Source organism: Cyprinus carpio, chromosome B11 (assembly GCF_018340385.1).
Source record: "Cyprinus carpio isolate SPL01 chromosome B11, ASM1834038v1, whole genome shotgun sequence".
Classification (NCBI taxonomy): Eukaryota; Metazoa; Chordata; class Actinopteri; order Cypriniformes; family Cyprinidae; genus Cyprinus; species Cyprinus carpio.
The window spans coordinates 12,509,271-12,526,553 of NC_056607.1; the positions used below are offsets into that span (position 1 = coordinate 12,509,271).

Below are 17,283 nucleotides of genomic sequence, written 5' to 3' on the forward strand. Positions count from 1 at the left end.
GAAAGCAATAAAGGCATTGACACTGAGAGCAAAAGAGGGTCAGAACTAAACTGATGAACAAGCAGAGCCAAAGAAAGATGCACGTCGTAATTATATTCGTAAACTCTTAAAGGGACAGTGCACCCAACAAAGAAAATTCTTGATATCATTCATTCACCCTCATTTATCTAAACCAAGATGACTTCATTTCTTCTGTGATAAAATTTGAATCTAATTTTGTGCTACATTTAAACTCCCCATGAATGAATGGAATACTGTAATGTTTATTATAAATGATTTATCCATGCACATCATTTTCTTTTTAATTCATGTGCCCTTCATTCAAAACAAACTTCTAACCTGTCACTAACATGAGATCACAGCAATTAGCAAACTTTAATCCTCCAATCAATTTTTGATTGGAAAAACATGCAGTTTTTTCACCTTAATATGTTTTATTTGTATATGCATCACAATAGAAAATAAAAAGAAATTGCAATTTACTTTTCATGTCAACTTTAAGCCTTCAAGTGAACTAGCTCTTTCTAATTTGGAAACTTGAAATATAGTCATATGGACTACTTATATGGAGCATTTATTTCCTTTTTGAAGCTTAAAAGCCTCAATTCTTACTATTTTTAACTGCATTGAAAAAAGCAACTGGAATAAATCTTGAACATCTCTCTTTGTCTGTTCTACAGAAGAAAGTAAGCCATAATGGTTTGGAACGAGATGAAGGTGAGTAAATGATGACAGAATTCTCTTTTTTTTGGGGTGAACTGTTCCCTAAAAAACCACAACCTTCTGCTATCTCTTTATAATTAATAAAAATCAAAGTGTATTACTAATCTATCGATCCACATCTTGAGCTAAAATGGAGCAAATTTCCTGCATTTCAAGTGTTTTCGGCAAAAGAATACAAGACCAAGAGAACTTCTAAATGGGCATAATATTATTAACCATGCAAAAGGTCTAGCTAACATTCATGCCTGACAAAAATAAGCCTTCCTGTCCTTTTGCTAAAGACCTGAGAAGTAGAACAATCCCTCCGATGTTCGATGCAACTCTCTGAATGAGCAGGGTGAGACAAATAAAAAAAAATGGCTGCCATCCACTTGAGGAAGCATTGCTAAGAGAGACAGAGAGCCTAGATGGACACCCTGACAGAACTTGGTTGTCTTTTCCCTTCATTACTCTCAGAGTAACTGGGATCTTCCCCCATCATATAACCGTGCCTCCCTGTCTTTAAAAAGCCCAGCAGACAGCGCAGACATGGGGACTTGTTAAGGCGTAGTGTGAGTCCATCACATTAAGAGAGAGATAGAGGGGAGAGGGAAGAGAGGCAGGGGAAAGGTTAGTGTGCGACACTAGAACAGAAGGCACTGTGGCTCTGCAGGTTCATCTAGACCCATGGCCATCAAACCAGGGGCTAACTGGGGGCCAGCTGTAGGTAAATGTGGGCCGAACATCAACAAACACCCAGAAAACAGTGGTTTCCTCCCTAAAAGTCTTGAATATGGGTTGGCAAGGAGAAGGGATCAAATGAAATGACACTATTCATATTTCTTAAGAAAACAAGTACTGTGGATTCCATATGACTCTGGGATAGAATGAAGATAAGAAAAAGAGAAAATACAGAACCGCCCAACTGACTTCAAGATTAGATGAATGTGGTGAGCTGTTCTGAAATAAGTAAGTGTTTATGTTGAAAACCCATTGAATCCTTTCGGCTTCATATACTGTCTTCTTGAGGAGAAATTTCTGCATCTTTCCCATAAAGAAAAATCATAAATGAGATCTCTTTAACATCTCAATACTTACTCCTAGAGATAAAACTGAGACTTTTGGACTTTTTCTCCTGAGAAAAAGATCTCACACGTGTCTCCTGTAGAATTTCAAAAACACTCTGTGATTTGCTCACACAAAGTCTGCAATCAAAAGTCAAAGATATGCTACCCACGTTCATTTTATAGCTATATATTCATAACGCATCTCAACAAATGTCTTATTTGTGTCTATTTTTTCTGAAGGATTTAGATAAAATTATCTGGAGGGGAAAGCCTGTAGTAATGGGATTTCATAAACATTTGACTTTTCTGATGATTTGAGATGGTCCGATGAGTGGGGGTCAGCTGGACGGGTTCAGTGACAGTAGGGGAGGCTGAATAGGCCGCACCTCTACACCCCTGTGAGATATATGTTTGGCTGTATCATTGTATCCTGAGCAGAAGGAGGGGGGTCTCAGATTGAGCAGGCAGCCAAAGACATAAGCTGCCCGTGGCAGGGAACAGGAAGGCAGGGTGGAAGAATCATTTCCAGTTACATGATCAAAGACTACCCAGGTCAAAATTCTCAAAAAACTCCTGTCGGAAAAAAACCTGCTTTGTCACCTGTCGGGGGACAGTTCTGCAAAATCTAAATTCTTCAAGTGCCCTCCGGCGACTGTATTTTCATAAGGGATTGTTTGTCCGTAGTCTAGCCTGGCTTAAGCTGCGCAACAGCACCACAACATGGACAAAGAGTAAACAACAACATTCATCACCCAAAATACTAACTTGCACTAACTCTACATTAGCTGTGAAATAATTCAAGGGGTTAAAAACTGACCTTCTATAAAACGGTTTCTTCAGATCACACTGTGGTGTGACCATCTTTTTCTGTCAAGAAATAAATATGGAATGGACCCTGAAGTTGTCTGAAAAACTCTGACACAAAAACTGTCCGAGGGTATCCTGAATGCCCCAACTCTCTCTTTTAAAACATTCATGAGCTCTGACCCGAACTATTCACTACAGATAGGAATATTCTACTCAGCTGAGGTCACAAGTAGGTAAACTTCAGGATGCTATCAGGAGCGCATCCTTATAGACTTCAATCTGTGGTGAACAGAACCAAAAATAAGGTTCGAAACAAGATGGCCACAACAGACAAAACTCTCGAAAACAAGACAACAAAGTCACATGATCACCTCTATCTTCATCAGCATCACCATCATCTTCATCAATTGCATTAAGATAGTTTTCATCATTAAAAGACTATTGTTATTGACAATAGCAGATGAAGCCTTTAGAAAGGAGAATGTCTCTCACCCCGTTTCTCTCTCTGTTCGCAGCCATGGCTGACAGAGCCATAATGAGGGAGGTTTCACCATTCAGGCTCGTTTTTAGTGCAATCCAAAGTAATAATAAACAGTGCAGAACATCATCTGGGATCCTCAGACGAATATAACATAGAAAACACCTTCAGATCTGTCTCGCTATTTAGAAAGGTCTGCTGTAGCGTCTATCTATAAAATCCATCTGCACATAAAGATCTGTAGACATGGCAAGAGCAACAGGGAGAAAACGAGAGAAAGAACTTCCAACTGAATGGAAAAAAGAGAGCTATCGCCCCCCTTCCCACAGTAAATCTTCTGTCTGATATATATATTTATATATATTTATATATATATTTTTTAAATCAATCATGCAAGTTTCCATCAGATTTTAGTCCAAAAATATCAAAGAAAGCTGAGCATATGCAACAGAATAACCAAGCTCCAAATGTTCAAAAAGTAGAAGTAATCAATTGAAGACATTCTGAAGAGGAAATAGTCTTTCCGACCCTCCCTCATCTGCCATTTCATTCTTTTTCCACTGTCTTTTCCTTGTCAGGCCCGTGTGGCAGTTTGTGGGTGGGGTTTTGGTGTGGCACGCCCACCAACCTCCTCTCGCCTGCACTGGGTCCTTTCATATGCCACGCCTCTTTGACAGTTAACTCCTCCCCCAAGTGATGAAGTCACTCAGCATCTTGAGTTGGTAACAGTAAACGCAGATGATAAAACTCATCGATATCGGCCAGCACATGGGGCTGGTTTTGCAGTAGGTAGAGCTCTCGTTCACAAGAGCACTTGCTTTTTCTTCAACAATGTCTGTTTTTCCTTCCCTTTTTATTTTTTTTGGGGTCTTTTCAAGAGGCATAGATGTGAGGGGGAAAATGGGTTCTGGCTTCTTTTTCAAAATTCCTTTTTTTTCTTCTTCTTTTTTTTTTGATTGACAGAGAATGTTGCTTCTGATTTTTTCCATCAGGCAAGAAGCAATCGATCTCACTTAGTTTGGAGTAGAGCATTCAAACACAGCGACTCTGATCTTTAAAGTTCAGTCCATTTAAACGCAACTACCCCATTTCTCGATCATATGCTCCCATTCCCTTGCGTGCTGAGCAGCATGGAAAACGTAGTCCAGAGAGCAGGAGAAAGCTTTAGAGAGAGAGGGAGTAGGGGAGCTGTATGTGCTGCTCCAAGGCTCAGAGTCTCACAATGGCGTATTCGCCCTGTTTGCGTTTCCCCTTCCGCCCCCCTCTCTCCCTGCTCCGTTGCATAAACATCTTGGTTTAAGTTGAGTGGCGCCCCCTCCTGGTCACCCTGTGCACTAACACCAATCATCCTCGTCCGTCTCGCTATACTGTTCGTGCAACCCCTTCCGGGGCCCACGGCCATGGGGCGGCCGGTGTGGGCCTGGGTGGGGGCCGCGCCGGTGCGGGGAGGGCGAGGAGGAACGGTAGCCATTAGGCATACGGCGTGGGTGCAGGGGAGGCCCTTGACGAGCAGTTCTTGGTGATCGGGGATGCGGGTGTGAATGAGGGTGGGGGTTGCCCTGTGATAGACTCTGCTCGTAGGCAGGTGGCTCATGGTGCCGCTCGTACTCATAGTCCCGATCGTAGAAAGGTCCGTCGCCCTCCAGACTGTCAGGCAATGGGCCCCAGCGGCCATGATGTGGGGACCTGGGAGATGCGTGCCTGGGGGAGCGTGGGGAGGCGTGTCGGGGTGAGCCGTGATGGGGTGAGGCGTGGCGGGAGGGTGGATGGTGGTAGGGTGGTTCTTGACCCGGTGGAGAGAAGTGTCGCGGGGAAGGGGAACGGAGTCGACCCTGGACCGGGGAGCCGTACGGAGGCTTGCGGACAGCAGGGGAGTAGGTGACATGAGGGCGTGGTGTAGACGGTGTCTGGGGCAACTGGCGACGACCACGTCGGGGGGTGCTGGTCCCCGACGTCGAGGGAACGGGGCTTCCGCTCACAGAACTACTGCCCTACATGAAAATTAAAACAAGGCAAATAAAAAAACACCACAAAATTAACGTCAAACAAAAGAGAGGAGCACACACCGGCAAGAGGGGGAGGATGTAGAGGAAGAAGAGGAGGGAGAGACGAGGGAGAGTAAGTGAGAGAAAGAGAGAGAGAGAGAGAGAGAGAGAGAGAGAGAGAAAGGTGTGTGGAAACAACAACATCAATAAAACCAGAAAGAAACAAACCGGTAATGAGGCAAAACAGCAGACACAGAGAAGCCACAAGTCACATCGAGAAAAATGGACAGAAAGCACAGTGATAAAAGAAGATAAACAAAAGAATAACACAAAAAAGAGAAACTGATTTCAGTAAGCAGTCATCATAAGGTCACAGGTGTTCATATGCTGTCTGGTTACAGTTGACCCACACCTGTGTGCTCAAGATACCTTTCATCCCTCAGGCTCCTCATTGCAGGCTACTGTAAAGATTTAAACCATGGACTTACGCACATAAATAGCTGTGCTGAATCAAGTGAATAAAGGAATGCTTCAAAATGATGCTACTGCATTTAAATATGCTATTTTCCTTTACCTTTTAATAAAAATAATAGTCATTTTTGTGCTGTTTGTTTTGCTGCATTCATCTGTTCTTCGTCATCTTAAGGATCTCAATATAAAGAAACAGTAAAATATTAATTTTAATATAAATTTAACCATTTGGGTGGCACATTTCAGCACAGATTGATTTGCAATGAACTTATTGCAATGTGCAAAATTATTGTTACTGAAGAACAGGGCAGTGCAAACTATAGTGGACCTGACAGCAAACCTGAAACTCATAAGTGCTGTTGCTTATTTTATATGTGAACAAATTAGAAACAGAAGCTATAATAATAACAAAGGCTTTTTCAAGCAGCAAATAATAGCCAGAGGAAAGCTGGGAAATGTTTGGGTAAATCACACTCTTACAGAGCAAGAAACCTTGATTAAAATTGATTAAAAACTAAAAAACGAAAGAAAAACATTTCATCTGACATGACCCCTTTATGTACTATTGTGAGTCACTTCTAAAAATAATGTTGAATTTGTGCATAAAATAAAAGTGGTATTTCAGTGAATGTGTGCCCCACCTGTCTATGCCCTCTCCCCTCACTCGGTGAGCGGGACCAGTGGCGATCTGTTTTGTCGTGAGGATGACGGTGGTAGTCACGCTCATGACCGTACTGCTCCTTATCCACCGAGCTGTGGTGGTGATGATGATGATGATGGTGGTGGTGGCGACGGTCTTTTGCTCGACCCCGTTCTCGTTCTCTCTCTTTAGGTGGGAGGTCACCTGATTGTGTAGTGGTGCTGAGATCTGTGCCCAGACCTGCCAAAGCCAACACAGAAATGAGATGAAATAGCACTTTAGACCAAGGCCTTAACCATGTTATGAACACTGGGGGGACCAACATTCATATATATATATTTATACTGTAGCTTATGCACTGCTTTTATTGACACACTCACACACAGAGGTCATATAATGAGGTGTGCACACGCAAACATCTTAACACTACCCTGCGACTTTTATTATAATAAAATAGTTTCCATACTGAATCGCTACATTATATTTCTCATCAACGTGTTTTTAAAGTACCTAAAGTCACTGTTTATAGGGAAAGACGAACAGATGCAGGTGATTCTCACACACACACACACACACACACACACACACACACACACACACACACACACACACACACACACACACACACACACACACACACACACACACACACACACACACACACACATTTAATCTCTCTCTCTCTCAAAATGGCCATATTTGAGAAAAAGGTAGAGTACTGTAGTTTGCATCACTAAATACAACTGCCAATCATTTAACATTTTTTAACAAAATTAGGCATCCGATGATCTCTTTTGCATAATTAGAGCAACACAGAATGTGTTCAGGAAAAAAACAACCACAAAAGGTATATAATTTTTTTCACTTGTGACCTGTGTCTGCATCTGTATAGCGAGCGAGTGATCTCTCTGAGGTGCGGTGACTGCGGTCTCTCTCCCGGTCTCGATCCCGCTCTCTTCTTCGCGGACCGTGTCGGTGACCCTCTTCTGACACCACCCGTTCCAGAGAATAATCGTCCAGTCGCACGCCTCGTCCTGAACGTCCGTGAACCAGTGAGGATGTAGAACGGCGCATTGGACTTGTGTCTGTGATGGTCTACAGAGAAAGAAACAAGGTAGAAAAAAAAGAAGGTAGAAAAAGAGTGGGAAAGAACAGAAGTTTACATTGATAGGTTTTCACAGAGCAGCTGGATTATATGCAGTGTTACGAGTGCATATGTGTGCGTGTTTGAAAACATTTGATTGTAATCTGGTTAAGACTCAGCCCATTCCACACCCACTGAGAAAACCAAGGCACAGGTATATCTGTCATGCTCAATGAAGACAGAGAGAGAAATAGTAATATATATAGAGATGGATAATTTGTGATTGAAAGAGACAGAGCGGGAGAAAGAGAGAGAGAATAAGAGATAGACAGGCAGACCAACAGACAGACAGACAGACAGACAGATAGACAGACAGACAGACAGATAGACAGACAGACAGACAGACAGACAGACAGACAGATAGATAGATAGATAGATAGATAGATAGATAGATAGATAGATAGATACATACATAGATCATGCCTTACATGCACTGCAGTTTTTCTAATTCAAGAGGAACCATTAAATACTCAAGTTTCTTTGCCATAGCTGAGCACACAGAACCAAATCCAGCCAAAAGAAGTTCAGCACATCTGTCCATGCACACTTCTGGAGACATGATGGTCAACATAATAATCTATAGCATGTGTGGACACACAAAGACATTCTTAGGCACATAATGCTCTTCTGCATCAAAACATGATCTGAAAACTGAAATATCCCTTTACACTATTCTTCACTCACACACATAATGCTTTATGCCATGCGCCTGACTGAAACATGCTAACAACATGACCATTATTGGCAGCAGGTTTTCCTTTTTGAAATCCATGCGTCAAGAGACAGCGAAAGCTTCCCATGTCCACAGGACCAGGATTACAGAGATAAGACACAGGCAGACACACACTCACTCTCTCTCTCTCACACACACACACACATAGGGATACAGGGCTGCATAAGTGGACAGGAAAAAGGTATATAGAGAGAAAAGTACATCGACAAACAGAATATACAAAGGGAAAACAGGAAAAGAGGGTGAATAACAAGAAGGATGGCATGAAATAGAGTTCAGTGTGACATCAAGACATAAAGAGAGACACAGACTCCTAAAACAGACAAAATAAGAGAAAGGGAATGAGGGAGAGCATGAAGAAGAGGCAGAAAGCCAGAGACGGTACATACACTGAGGTTACTTCCTCGCGGCCTGTGTCTCCGTCGCTGTTGAACAGCAGACAGACGGTGCGCAGAACAGGACACACGCATGAGACCACGGGACGATACATACAGAGCACAGCAGAGAAAAGTGTGTGAGGAAAAAAGAGAGAGGGGGAAATAAAGGAAGTAAAGAGGAAATGGAACAAGGAAGAAAGGAAAAGGTGAGTAGGAAATCAAGGGGCGCAGAGATATGACATGAAAATGATGCCAAATTCAATGTGCAATATAACATGGGCAAGAAAGATCACAGGGTTGAGAAATCGTCAAAACAAGAAGAAAGGAATCGATGGAGTAAGAAATGAAAAGACATGCCATGGGAAATGAAGAAGGACAAAGATCAAAACAAAGGAAGCAAAAAACAAAATGGAGAAAGAAAGAAAAATAATACCACAAAATGACAAAGGAAAAAAAGAGGACATGAATGACAATGAAAGGAAAAGGGAAATAGGAAACCAGAAAAAGAAAGGAGGAAGGAGGTAAAAAGGGAAAGAGGAAACCATGAGACATTATGGGTAAAACAGAGGCAAACAGGAGGTCCATTAAAAGGAAGAAAAACAAGATCAAAACAAAGCAAAAAAAAAGAAAAAGGAAATAAGGACAAAAAAGGAGAGCACAAAAACAAGTAAAATGGAAAAGAAACAAAGAGGAAAAGGATGAAAATGGAAGGAAGGAAAAGGGAAATAGAAAACCACAAGGCATTATGGGTTTAAATGGAGACAGAAAAAAAACAAGATTAAAGGAGAGATTAAAAGCAAATGGGGAAGAGAAAGAGAGAGAGAAAATAGTGATCCCCATTTTAATTTAGAGAGAGCACAGAAAAACACAGGCATTGACAGGAAGGGGTTGGGGGAGGAGGAGGAAAAGGAAAGAGAAAAAAGACAAAAATTGAGCGAGTGTAGAGGAAGATAGGAAGCACACTAACACACTTACCGCGGCAGAACGCACACTCTGTGGGGCAGAGCAGTGTTAGACAAAAGTGAGTCACAAGAACAACAACCACATCTATGTTACAGCTTTACACCACACACACAAACACTGCATAAGACTTTGGATCCTCACACTTCCTGGTGTGTACTGTACACATCACACTCCCAACACACAAGTGAACATATATTGATTTTTAGCAGATTCTTACTAGTTTTTGAGGTTTCTATGTTTAGCTCACCTTCACACACACTTAAAAACAGAAACACACAACTTCCTCATACTGGTCTTATACACACTTGGACAAATTGCTAAATCCAGACACATCTCCAGAGGAGAGTCAACCAAGAGATCATGGGAGTTATGTCAGGGTGAGAAATGCTGTGTGTGTGTGTACACATTTATGCATTATAGCATAATAGTGTAATTGCTTCTATGTGATGTGCTGTGGGTGTATGTTTGCGATATCGAATGTTTTTTGAGCATGTTACTGCCTCCATTGCTGTTAACTTGCAATAATATTTTACAATATTGCTGTTTAACTATAGTTTTGATCACATAAATGCAGACTCTACTAGCATGAGACATCTTTCAGAAACATAAAAAAACTCCAAACTTCTGAACAGTAATGTTTTTTCAATTAGAAATGTGATTTAATAATTAATTTTAATGTTATAATTATTTATGCTGTAAAACTTTAATAAAATATATATACAATCAAATAGTTGATAATTCCATACAAACATGCTTTATGTTTGTATTTATGTTTGTAATTATTTAGGGCTGGAACTATACATTTTGTAATTAAGCACAGGCTGTTTTCTGGTACTTCTGTTACTACCTCAAATCCAGCTCTGGCAGCAGCACACTCCAGACAGACCAAGGTTTTCTTGAAATTGAGCTAGGGTGTTATGATGATGCACAGAACCAACTCTCTCTCTCTCTCTCTCTCTCTCACACACACACACACACACACACACACACACACACACACACACACACACAGACACACACATTTACACAGCCATGCATGTAAGTGAAGGTCAGGGTGGGAGCCACTTATCCATGTGCCCTTTGACTTTTGACAAAGACATGCTAGCATTTATTGGCTTGTTAGCATGACAGCACACCAAACTTTTGAAATTTGGTTCCCCAAACTGAAGCTGTCAAAGGCTGTTAGCTGGATAACTGACTAAGGACGGATATTGGGAATGGATAACAGATAAAAGGTGGAAAAACCAAATGGGTGAATGGATGGATGAAAGGATGAAGGTGCTCACTTGGTTGTCTGCTGAGAGGCGTGGCATGGAGATGGTCCGCCCATGCCCTTCCATTGGGTGATAGGGCTCAGTGTCCGAGTAACCGTCCCCAACAGGCCCAATCTCTCTCATTTCTACCGTCTGCAAAACAGAGCAACAGCATGTGGGCCGGGCTGATGCCTGCTTCACCGGCCTACAGCTCTATCGGGTGTGATAAACCAGTAGAGGGCAATGTTTTGCGCAAAAGTGCAGTTGAACTGAAGCCATTCCAAATGATGCATATCAATAACAGAGTGGAATAAAAGAACAGGTGCACACTACTCTCTGACTATCAGCCCACATCACAGCTTATTCCAGCCAAGAAACGAGAGAAGACAGGAAGGGGCTGTCTGACTGATATATAGAGTATATAAAATAAAATAAACAAGCCAATGTTTGCCTTTTGTATATAATGTTTAAAGACGAGTAAATCTGAACATTTACATCACATTTACATTACATTACATATTTAATTTAATTTTAACTCCTACAAAAAAATCTGAAAATCTTTCAATTATGCAATTTTTATGTGTACTTTTAGGTTTTGGCTTTGTAAATAATGGAAAACTTAATATTACAAATTTAGCATAAATGTTCTGCATACACACCCAAAAGGGAAGAGAGGAAGTAAAACACACAGTACTGGTTGGATCGGGTCAGGTCATTGCTCTTGTTTACAGATCTCTTTTAGGCTGAGACTAGGTGCACACTGACCCTGTCTGATTGCCTACTACGGGTTTAAGCACTTTCCAACATGCTCGTTATGCCTAAATCTGTTTATTCAGCATCTCCTTTGCTTCATAGTATTAGGATGAGTGACTAGTGCAGGGAAACATCAGGGTTGGATGACTGCTGAGCTACAGAGAAGAGTCACATTGAAGGAGAGATGAGAGTCTGAAGGGGGTTTGGTACAGTCCAGCAGACAGTGAGGTAGCAAGCAAGCAGTGAAACACCCCCGCAGTCTGGCAGAGGTGGAAGGGTCTATACAAACGGTCTACAATGGGCAGTGAAGTTCATCAGAATGATCATCAGACAGATAAAGAGGTGAGCTCCAGACCGACAGAGACAGAAGAGACAGAACGAGTGATAATATGAATAAGTGTGTCCAAAAGCAGCGAAAAGGGGACGATGGCTGGGAAGACAGTGATTGGCTAAACAGCACACAGTTCAATACCAAAGGCTGAGAGAAGCTGATATAGTCACGACCGCTTTGACGATTTCCAAGCCAAATTTAAATTCAGATCTAAACAAGACAAAATTGCCTTCTGATCTGAGGACCTCCGATATTACCTGTGGATTGTGACGGCTGTCGTGATGGTCATCAGGATACGGTCTGTCAGGGTTCCAGTTTTCTGGAACAGACTTCTGGAACATTTCCTGGGCTCGTGACGTCACCCACGACTGGCTCTCATTCATTCCACCCTCCGGAGGCCTGAACCAGAGAAAGATGTTGGCTGGCTAATTCTTTACTCACTCACACATGCACTTACATAAATGCAGTTTTGTACCTACAAAATGCCTTTTGCATACAAAAATAGTACAGAAAAAAAAAACTATTACAAATGTATATGTGCATACACAGCAGAATTAACACAAAAGGAGATAGAAGTATATCAAAGAATCGAAACACAATTTGAGTAGAGTGATAGCTGAGAGACGGGAAAACAAAGAAAGAGCAGAAGTGAGGCCTATAAGGAGAAGAAGAAAGACAACAATTAAGGCAAAGCTAGGCAGTGAAAGAGAAGACAGAGCACCAGTTGAAACAGGTGAATCTCATAAAACCCCTCAGGTTCAGGTGATATTTTACTCCAAAATTAAAAAGAAAATTAAGAAAATAAGAAATAAAGAAATAAATATCTTACTTAAATTGTAGAATGTTTATACAATACTTAATGGCAGTATTTGTTATGCTGTCTGTAATGTACGCTTTTACTGAATTTAGAATTTTGTATTACACAAAATAATTTTTTTTATGAAATTTTTGTTTTGTTTTTCCTTACTGCAATACAATTGTTTATTTTATACAATTCTTTTTTCAAATTAATTCATTTTATTAATGCAATAAACAACATTTTATTATTTAATTTTGCTTTTGGGTAGAAATATGGACCTGGATATGTTTTCATAAGACTCACTCAGAAAGATTTAACTTAAAGCGCTAACACTTTGCAATAAGGTTCATTAGTCCACAGTAATTAATGCAGTGACTAATGTTAACTAACGATTAGCCACACATTTGTAACAATATTTATTAATCTTTGTTCATGTTAATTAATAAAAGTATAACTATTCATTGTTAGTATATGTTAGTTCAGGTCCATTGATTAATATTAACAGATAAAAACTTTGGATTCTAATAATGTCTGAGAAAAATGCTACAATGAATATGAACTCAGATTAATAAATGCCTTACAAGTATTTTTCATTCACATGACTTGCATAGAAAGACTATTCAGGATGCTACTCACAGGCTGTTGACAGGTTCCTGTGGCAACTCGGGGAAACCGTTCACCCCCTGTCCCCCTTCCTGGTTCGGGGATGGCTCCATGCGCTGAAACATTAATGGCGTTCGGTTCTGTGTGAGATACGAACATGGCCTACAGCTGGGATCAGACACACTCATGGGATATGGGGTAACACACACAAGCCACCGTGCATTCCACAGGTGGTGGGGTACCAGACAGCAGAGGTCCCCCAGAGGGCATTATGGGAAATGGAGTCCTCCTATGCCCTTGCCAACCTGAATGGAGTCCTCCATTGGGGCTATGCTGTCTAGGTAGGTGCCGATGGCTCAAGACATTTCCATCCAACCCACCGGAAGACATGGGTGGTTGTAACAATTTGGGCGTGCTACAGTAAAGATCTGAGGTTCATACTTCCAGAACTTAAACTATGAACACTAGAAATCTCAGAGACCGTGGTAGCCCAAAGGTTACACCAAGAACCTCCCCTCAACATCCATTAATGAACATATTTGGCTAGACAAACGGTGTCCACACGGAGACAGAAAAGATTCCATGTTAGTGACAACCTCACAAATCAACAAATGAAGGAAGACAAGACAAAACAGAGAAAATTACACACAACAAAAAAGAACAAGAGGTTGGCAGTGGATCCAATATGCCAAAAAGAATGGAAACAAGGAGGAAAGATCAAAAAGAATTAGTTAAAATGCAAACAAGTTGACAGACATAGATATACAGACATCAGACATGGTTATAGAGAGTGAGACAGCCACAGAAGTGAAGCTGATGTTGAGAGGATGGTGCTGAGGTACAGATGCAGTCAAGTGAAGTACGACAGGTAAAGAGACAGACAGGGAATCAGGTGAGGCAAGGCACAAACATATATTTAGACCATTGCCTGATGGTGGCAGAGTGTCCACGCTCTTTGTAGTAGGCTCCAAGTATTACTAAATTGAAAATGCAGACAGAAACTATGGACACTGTGCCTGTACAGGATGGGAACATTTCTAGGGAAGGGGACAGGAGTGACACTGACAAAAGGCCATGTTGTATCATTCATAATTGCATATACCCTGCAAAACTACTGTGTGTGTGTGTTTAAGCATGCTCTAACTCTGTAAATAAAATGTGAAATGATCTTGTATACAATCAGTGTTTTTGTGTCCATGCCATTAAAGCACTAAAGGTTTGCATGTACATCTTTTAAATCATAGTGCTCCATGTGGGAAGTGACATACACTGCTGTAAGACAGTTTGGGACTGATAAGATAAAAAATATATATATTGTTATTCAGCAAGAATGCATTATATTGATCAAAAGTGACAGTCAACAGCAAAGACATTAAAATGCTACAAAAGATTATTTTTTCAAATGAATACTCTTCTTTTGAACTTTTTATTCATCAAATTATCCTAAAAAGATGTATCACAGTTTCCATGAAAATATTAAGCAGCAAAACTGTTTTCAACATTGATAATAATAAGAAATGTTTTTCGAGCACTAAATCAGCATATTATACTGATTTCTGAAGGATCATGTGACACCCAAAACTGGAATAACGGCTGCTGAAAATTCAGCTTTAGCATCACATGAATGAATTGCATTTTAAAATATACTGAAACAGAAAACAGATGTAATAATATTTCACAATACTACTGTTTAACTGCATTTTTTTGAACAAATAAATGCAGCCTTTGTGGGCATAAGAGAAATAAAATTAAAAAAACTTACGGACCCCAAACTTTTTAACAGCAGTGTACATATCTAATAAGGGATAATTTCATCTTAAAATAGAGTAAAAAGAGACATTGGCTGTGTCTGAAACTACAGTCAGCTGCATGCCTAACTGCCTATATACGTAGAGTCTAGTTTTCAACAATGTATTTTAATGCATATTTTGGGATATCTCATGACAAATACTGTATAAAAACACCAATATGTGAATAAAAACGGCATAAATATGAGTATAAAAAAGGCAATGATTACTTCTAGAAATTAGAACTCGAATCATAGGTTAATATTTATAAATACATTTCAGACATAGCCAATAAATGTGAATTTAACAAATGTAGAATAGCCGTGTGGACAGGCATGAATCAATAAAAATGTGGTGTTACCAGTGTTGATTAGCAAAGCTAGAGAGCAGACTTGGCATTTGTTTGTTTGTCTGAAGTGGTACCTGCTCCTCACGAAGCGCCTGCAGCTTTTTGGCCTTGCTCTGCCGGTAGTACTCCATGATCATCATGGCGGCGTAGATCTTGCCCACTGTCAGGTCTGTTGCTGCTGAGAGGATGAAAAAGTTACCCTGCACAATTAGACCGGGGTGGAATGGGACCCTGAGCCGAGAGGGGAATGGGAGTTGGAGACAAGACATGCCACAAACACAAAGGTCTAGTCTCTCAGACCCAGACAAAACTCAGTCATGACCTCACAAGAAACCTCAATGGGAATGAACCAAAAGAAGTTCATCACAGGCCAGAATGAGTCTTAATCTGGGACTGAGAAACTAGACAACAGGTAAACAATAAAATTACAAGACAAATTTCACAAATACAGCTGCCCTAAAATTTAGATTTAAACACTTAAGTCATACTTAAGGCAAGTATGAATGTCATTGCATAGACAACAAATTACCACATGAATTTTACTTTGCTTAGGCATATTTGCAGTGACATTTCACAAATTTTTGTTAAATCCAATTTTGCTGTCCTTAAAATAAATGCCACCTGGAATAACCAAATGCAATAACATTCAGAACATTTTAGTATGGCTTAATTACCCAAATACTTTCTGGTGCAACTGTATATACAACAACACAGAAACACACAATACAGATTTACACAATAGACACTAGACAAAGTACATCAACAAATACAAAACACCACAGAGCTGATAGTCTTTTCACAGTCAGATCCTCATTAATTAAAGAACCTCTTATTTTTCTCAAGGACCTTTAATAGCTTCACATTTCTAGCCTGTATTACATTCCTACAGGGACTCAAGAGCCATTTCACTATGAATATATGCCATGAATGAGGCAACAATAACAGAATGCTAGGATTACACTGTTTTGTGAGGAGCTCAAATTTTCCATCAAAACTCTGCAGCGGCATCCAGAGTTTGAATGAGACACATAACATATAAATTAGAGAAATTTTGAGCTGCCAAAAATGACAAAGATATCCCTTCACATTAAACACTTTCTTGTTAGTACAATTTCATAGTAAAATGGCATGAAACTCCCAGGGATTGACAGTAAACCTTAGAAATAACTCTAAAGCATGCTGAAATTTCAAAATTAAAAAGAAAACATGCTAAAGGAGAGCACACAGAAGTATTTTTCATAGATAATATACACAGATTTAAATACATTCTGGTCATCATATTCAAATGTAAAGTCTCTAACATCTGTAAACATGGGGTAATATCTCGGGCTACACTGTTTTTGAGGCTCTGTGGTCTGGAGGTTAAGCCCAGCTTTGTGCTTTACACATGCTGGAGTGAAAAGACTTCTATAGAGGATCCGTCTATAGCGAGGCACCCCCTGATAACAGCCAATGAAGACAGAGGAGAGAACAAAGAAAGAGGGAGAAAAGGAAAGAGGTTGAGGAAGGGAGGGTATGTATTTTAGAAGTGGAATGACAATAAATCATAAATCATATAGCTGTGGAATGACAATAAGCAATAAATCATATAGTTGTGAGACAGAATGATTTTAAATAGCATTAATATGGTAAAGCATGGTATTACTGAGCTAATTAACAGTGTAAGATGTTGATTTGTCATGTGGGGACAGGATAAGGGTTAGTTAAAGTGAAAGTGTTGCCTGATCAGAGGGTGCTGAGCGGTGGGGGCTGAGAGAAGCTGTCCTCTGATGAATTGGTGATCTTTGATTTTTTAGATTTTTTCTACAAACCCATCTGCAACTTACACTTATGTGGTGTTACCAGCAGATCCAGGTTCTTCTGGGAGAGATTTGGCCAAATTGCCATCATTTCCTTACGGAGCTCGGCATCCATCTGGTGTTTGTCTGCGCCTCCTGTAAGTGTATGATGTCAGGGCAGGGTACATACACACACACACACACATATGTATGCACATATGTACAGACAAACAAAATATGCCGATACACCAAAAGCATCAACG

The 17,283-nt window shown here is 40.4% G+C and overlaps 1 protein-coding gene across 22 annotated transcripts in view; it reads right to left on the minus strand.

Annotated features, from left to right (window-relative positions):
* Positions 1-751: 751 nt before the first annotated feature.
* Positions 752-17,283, minus strand: part of LOC109063449 (voltage-dependent P/Q-type calcium channel subunit alpha-1A-like) — a 50,086-nt gene continuing 33,554 nt past the window's right edge. For 5 of the 22 annotated variants that reach the window (XM_042733957.1, XM_042733956.1, XM_042733944.1 and 2 more), the window contains 10 exons: positions 17,069-17,176; positions 15,317-15,420; positions 13,140-13,246; positions 11,962-12,103; positions 10,654-10,773; positions 9,380-9,397; positions 8,417-8,452; positions 7,023-7,245; positions 6,152-6,390; positions 752-5,045 (listed from right to left, as the gene is read on the minus strand). In XM_042733957.1, coding sequence (XP_042589891.1) covers positions 4,389-5,045; positions 6,152-6,390; positions 7,023-7,245; positions 8,417-8,452; positions 9,380-9,397; positions 10,654-10,773; positions 11,962-12,103; positions 13,140-13,246; positions 15,317-15,420; positions 17,069-17,176 — 1,754 coding nt within the window. In that variant the 3' untranslated portion in view covers positions 752-4,388. The remainder of the gene's footprint in view (positions 5,046-6,151; positions 6,391-7,022; positions 7,246-8,416; positions 8,453-9,379; positions 9,398-10,653; positions 10,774-11,961; positions 12,104-13,139; positions 13,247-15,316; positions 15,421-17,068; positions 17,177-17,283) is intronic. The other 17 variants (XM_042733943.1, XM_042733942.1, XM_042733940.1 and 14 more) reach the window with 10 other exon arrangements.